Source organism: Pseudophryne corroboree, chromosome 6, assembly GCF_028390025.1.
Source record: "Pseudophryne corroboree isolate aPseCor3 chromosome 6, aPseCor3.hap2, whole genome shotgun sequence".
NCBI classification, from domain to species: domain Eukaryota; kingdom Metazoa; phylum Chordata; class Amphibia; order Anura; family Myobatrachidae; genus Pseudophryne; species Pseudophryne corroboree.
In genome coordinates this window covers 530955679-530961869 of record NC_086449.1, presented here as the reverse complement: position 1 = coordinate 530961869, position 6191 = coordinate 530955679, and the positions used below count along the sequence as shown (strand labels likewise).

At 44.8% G+C, this 6191-nt stretch overlaps 1 protein-coding gene across 1 annotated transcript in view; it reads left to right on the top strand.

Annotated features, from left to right (window-relative positions):
* The first annotated feature begins 390 nt into the window (after positions 1 to 390).
* METAP2 (methionyl aminopeptidase 2) overlaps positions 391 to 6191 on the top strand; it is a 72994-nt gene continuing 67193 nt past the window's right edge. Inside the window, exon 1 of the mRNA XM_063927596.1 lies at positions 391 to 617. Within this exon, the coding sequence (XP_063783666.1) occupies positions 461 to 617 (157 nt within the window). The 5' untranslated portion in view covers positions 391 to 460. The remainder of the gene's footprint in view (positions 618 to 6191) is intronic.

Genomic DNA, 6191 nt, shown 5'->3' with positions numbered 1-6191 from the left:
AGTAGAGCCCGGGCCAACAGGTTGCTCTGAAGGTGCAGGAAGCGTCTCTGACTCCGCGGCACACCTTGCAACTGGTCGCGGCACACTAGTGTGCCACGGCACACTGGTTGAAAAAGCCTGCTCTAGGACGTAAGAGAAATTACAAATAACCCCACCACGCAGCGCTCTAACATTTCATAAGGATCACACTAAACAAACTAAATCATCAGCATGTATTACGTTTATTCTGACAATGTATGAGAAGTGCACAGATCAGTGTGGCTCATTACACTAGACAGACATAATAATTGGACACAGGAAAAAAGCGAGCCAGCCCAGCACATGCACTCTGTCTGTCACTACACACAGTCCTCCAGCCTTATATCCCGGCATCCACCTCGGCGGCGGCGCTCTTTTCACATGATCACAGAGAAGTCTATGGGCCGAGCTGTTTGGTACAGTTCTGTCTCTCTCTGGTAAGATGGCGGGCGTTGTGGTGCAACGGCAGAGTCCTTGGGTGGGGGAGGAAGACGGAAAACGGCATGTGAACGGGTATCTGGAGGAGGACGAGGTGGCAGCTGCGGGGGACGGCAGCGCCGGCAAAAAGAAGAGGAAGAAAAAGAAGAAGAGTAAAACTGGTGAGGACAGCGCTCCGGCTGCTGAGTGCCCTGTGGTAACACGGGGCAGAGGGGTGTGCTGGGCGCTAGAGACCAGTGGGTTTGTGACTTACTCGACGTTATAGTGAGAGATGCTCCAAGTTATACTCTCTCGCTCTCCCTCTCTTGCGTGAGAGCAGTCGACCAGAGTCTCTCTGGCCCCTCAGATGATTGATGTACTCATTATGTCTACCAAAATAATTTCTGCAAAACTCAAAAGGTTGCTGCCTAGTGACTATATTGACCAGTGTTTGGGCAAGGTTGCTGGTTATCTTTTAATATGGCTGCCACCACTGGTCCTAGTTTGAGCAGACTGGTCCTAGTTTGAGCAGAGTCAGGTTACTGCACTTAAAGCTTTCCCATAATAGATTAGAGCAGGAATGGCCAACCTGTGGCTCTCCAGTTGTTGTGAAACTACACATCCCAGCATGCACTGCCACATTTTTAGTATTCTCTTAGCTGTGGCAGCGCATGCTGGGGAAACTACAAGTCCTAACATGCCCTGCTACAGTTATTACAGAATACTAAACATGTCGCAGTGCATGCTGGGATGTGTAGTTTCACAACCACTGGAGAGACACAGGTTGTCCAGTCCTGGATTAGAGGAATGGGGAGTGATTTAGTGCACTGAAATTTCTGCATTATTAGGACGAGGCTGAAGTTAGCTTCTTATTCGGCCAGCTTCTTATTCACTTCTTATTCAAGCTCCAGCTTCTTATTCACTTCTTATTCGAACTCCAGCTTCTTATTCAGATCATTCAGTTTCGCAAGGGTTAATGAGTCTTCTGTCACAAATTTAACACCTGAAATCAACAGAGTAGGGTCCCGTGCATGTGACCCACTTGTATTTTGCCTGGCCCAACACTGTTTTGGGCATGAAATACACTGGCAAAGTGGGCACACACACCATATTTTGCCATTTTGAATAAGTAGCTGTAGTTTTGCAAGGGTTAACTAGTCTTGGGCCACACATTTGACCCCTGAAATCAACAGAGAGTGGTCACTTGCATGTGACCCACTTGTATTTTGCCTGGCCCAACGCTGTTTTGGGCATGAAATACACTGGCAAAGTGGGCACACACACCATATTTTCCATTTTGAATAAGTAGCTGTAGTTTTGCAAGGGTTAACCAGTCTTGGGCCACAAATTTGACACCTGAAATCAACAGAGGGTGGTCAGTTACATATGACCCACTTGTATTTTGCTTGGCCCAACGCTGTTTTGGGCATGAAATACACTGGCAAAGTGGGCGCAAACACCATGTTTTGCTATTTTGAATAAGTAGCTGTAGTTTTGCAAGGGTTAACTAGTCTTGGGCCACAAATTTGACCCCTGAAATCAACAGAGAGTGGTCACTTGCATGTGACCCACTTGTATTTTGCCTGGCCTAATGCTGTTTTGGGCATGAAATACACTGGCAAAGTGGGCACACACACCATATTTTGCCATTTCCAATAAGTAGCTGTAGTTTTGCAAGGGTTAACTAGTCTTGGGCCACAAATTTGACACCTGAAATCAACAGAGGGTGGTCAGTTACATATCACCCACTTGTATTTTGCTTGGCCCAACGCTGTTTTGGGCATGAAATACACTGGCAAAGTGGGCACACACACCATGTTTTGCTATTTTGAATAAGTAGCTGTAGTTTTGCAAGGGTTAACCAGTCTTGGGCCACAAATTTGACACCTGAAATCAACAGAGGGTGGTCACTTACATATGACCCACTTGTATTATGCTTGGCCCAACGCTGTTTTGGGCATGAAATACACTGGCAAAGTGGGCACACACACCATTTTATTAATTGCCATTTTGAATAAGTAGCTGTAGTTTTGCAAGGGTTAACTAGTCTTGGGCCACAAATTTGACCCCTGAAATCAACAGAGGGTGGTCACTTACATATGACCCACTTGTATTTTGCTTGGCCCAACGCTGTTTTGGGCATTAAATACACTGGCAAAGTGGGCACAAACACCATTTTATAAATTGCCATTTTGAATAAGTAGCTGTAGTTTTGCAAGGGTTAACTAGTCTTGGGACACAAATTTGACCCCTGAAATCAACAGAGAGTGGTCACTTGCATGTGACCCACTTGTATTTTGCCTGGCCCAACGCTGTTTTGGGCATGAAATATACTGGCAAAGTGGGCACACACACCATGTTTTGCTATTTTAAATAAGTAGCTGTAGTTTTGCAAGGGTTAACCAGTCTTGGGCCACAAATTTGACCCCTGAAATCAACAGAGAGTGGTCACTTGCATGTGACCCACTTGTATTTTGCCTGGCCCAACGCTGTTTTGGGCATGAAATACACTGGCAAAGTGGGCACACACACCATATTTTCAATTTTGAATAAGTAGCTGTAGTTTTGCAAGGGTTAACCAGTCTTGGGCCACAAATTTGACCCCTGAAATCAACAGAGAGTGGTCACTTGCATGTGACCCACTTGTATTTTGCCTGGCCCAACGCTGTTTTGGGCATGAAATACACTGGCATAGTGGGCACACACACCATATTTTCCATTTTGAATAAGTAGCTGTAGTTTTGCAAGGGTTAACCAGTCTTGGGCCACAAATTTGACACCTGAAATCAACAGAGGGTGGTCAGTTACATATGACCCACTTGTATTTTGTTTGGCCCAACACTGTTTTGGGCATGAAATACACTGGCAAAGCGGGCACACACACCATATTTTCCATTTTGAATAAGTAGCTGTAGTTTTGCAAGGGTTAACCAGTCTTGGGCCACAAATTTGACACCTGAAATCAACAGAGGGTGGTGACTTACATATCACCCACTTGTATTTTGCTTGGCCCAACGCTGTTTTGGGCATGAAATACACTGGCAAAGTGGGCACACACACCATGTTTTGCTATTTTGAATAAGTAGCTGTAGTTTTGCAAGGGTTAACCAGTCTTGGGCCACAAATTTGACACCTGAAATCAACAGAGGGTGGTCACTTACATATGACCCACTTGTATTATGCTTGGCCCAACGCTGTTTTGGGCATGAAATACACTGGCAAAGTGGGCACACACACCATTTTATAAATTGCCATTTTGAATAAGTAGCTGTAGTTTTGCAAGGGTTAACTAGTCTTGGGCCACAAATTTGACCCCTGAAATCAACAGAGGGTGGTCACTTGCATGTGACCCACTTGTATTTTGCCTGGCCCAACGCTGTTTTGGGCATGAAATACACTGGCAAAGTGGGCACACACACCATGTTTTGCTATTTTGAATAAGTAGCTGTAGTTTTGCAAGGGTTAACTAGTCTTGGGCCACAAATTTGACCCCTGAAATCAACAGAGAGTGGTCACTTGCATGTGACCCACTTGTATTTTGCCTGGCCCAACGCTGTTTTGGGCATGAAATACACTGGCAAAGTGGGCACACACACACCATATTTTCAATTTTGAATAAGTAGCTGTAGTTTTGCAAGGGTTAACCAGTCTTGGGCCACAAATTTGACCCCTGAAATCAACAGAGAGTGGTCACTTGCATGTGACCCACTTGTATTTTGCCTGGCCCAACGCTGTTTTGGGCATGAAATACACTGGCATAGTGGGCACACACACCATATTTTCCATTTTGAATAAGTAGCTGTAGTTTTGCAAGGGTTAACTAGTCTTGGGCCACAAATTTGACCCCTGAAATCAACAGAGAGTGGTCACTTGCATGTGACCCACTTGTATTTTGCCTGGCCCAACGCTGTTTTGGGCATGAAATACACTGGCAAAGTGGGCACACACACCATATTTTGCCATTTTCAATAAGTAGCTGTAGTTTTGCAAGGGTTAACTAGTCTTGGGCCACAAATTTGACCCCTGAAATCAACAGAGAGTGGTCACTTGCATGTGACCCACTTGTATTTTGCCTGGCCCAACGCTGTTTTGGGCATGAAATACACTGGCAAAGTGGGCACAAACACCATTTTATAAATTGCCATTTTGAATAAGTAGCTGTAGTTTTGCAAGGGTTAACTAGTCTTGGGCCACAAATTTGACCCCTGAAATCAACAGAGAGTGGTCACTTGCATGTGACCCACTTGTATTTTGCCTGGCCCAACGCTGTTTTGGGCATGAAATACACTGGCAAAGTGGGCACAACACCATGTTTTGCTATTTTGAATAAGTAGCTGTAGTTTTGCAAGGGTTAACTAGTCTTGGGCCACAAATTTGACCCCTGAAATCAACAGAGAGTGGTCACTTGCATGTGACCCACTTGTATTTTGCCTGGCCCAACGCTGTTTTGGGCATGAAATACACTGGCAAAGTGGGCACACTCACCATATTTTCAATTTTGAATAAGTAGCTGTAGTTTTGCAAGGGTTAACTAGTCTTGGGCCACAAATTTGACCCCTGAAATCAACAGAGAGTGGTCACTTGCATGTGACCCACTTGTATTTTGCCTGGCCCAACGCTGTTTTGGGCATGAAATACACTGGCAAAGTGGGCACACACACCATATTTTGCTATTTTGAATAAGTAGCTGTAGTTTTGCAAGGGTTAACCAGTCTTGGGCCACAAATTTGACACCTGAAATCAACAGAGGGTGGTCACTTACATATGACCCACTTGTATTTTGCTTGGCCCAATGCTGTTTTGGGCATGAAATACACTGGCAAAGTGGGCGCAAACACCATGTTTTGCTATTTTGAATAAGTAGCTGTAGTTTTGCAAGGGTTAACTAGTCTTGAGCCACAAACTTGACCCCTGAAATCAACAGAGAGTGGTCACTTGCATGTGACCCACTTGTATTTTGCCTGGCCCAACGCTGTTTTGGGCATGAAATACACTGGCAAAGTGGGCACACACACCATATTTTGCCATTTCCAATAAGTAGCTGTAGTTTTGCAAGGGTTAACTAGTCTTGGGCCACAAATTTGACACCTGAAATCAACAGAGAGTGGTCACTTGCATGTGACCCACTTGTATTTTGCCTGGCCCAACGCTGTTTTGGGCATGAAATACACTGGCAAAGTGGGCACACACACCATATTTTGCTATTTTGAATAAGTAGCTGTAGTTTTGCAAGGGTTAACTAGTCTTGGGCCACAAATTTGACCCCTGAAATCAACAGAGGGTGGTCAGTTACATATGACCCACTTGTATTTTGCCTGGCCCAACGCTGTTTTGGGCATGAAATACACTGGCAAAGTGGGCACACACACCATATTTTCCATTTTGAATAAGTAGCTGTAGTTTTGCAAGGGTTAACCAGTCTTGGGCCACAAAATTGACACCTGAAATCAACAGAGGGTGGTCAGTTACATATGACCCACTTGTATTTTGCTTGGCCCAACGCATTTTGGGCATGAAATACACTGGCATAGTGGGCACACACACCATATTTTCCATTTTGAATAAGTAGCTGTAGTTTTGCAAGGGTTAACTAGTCTTGGGCCACAAATTTGACCCCTGAAATCAACAGAGAGTGGTCACTTGCATGTGACCCACTTGTATTTTGCCTGGCCCAACGCTGTTTTGGGCATGAAATACACTGGCAAAGTGGGCACACACACCATATTTTGCCATTTTCAATAAGTAGCTGTAGTTTT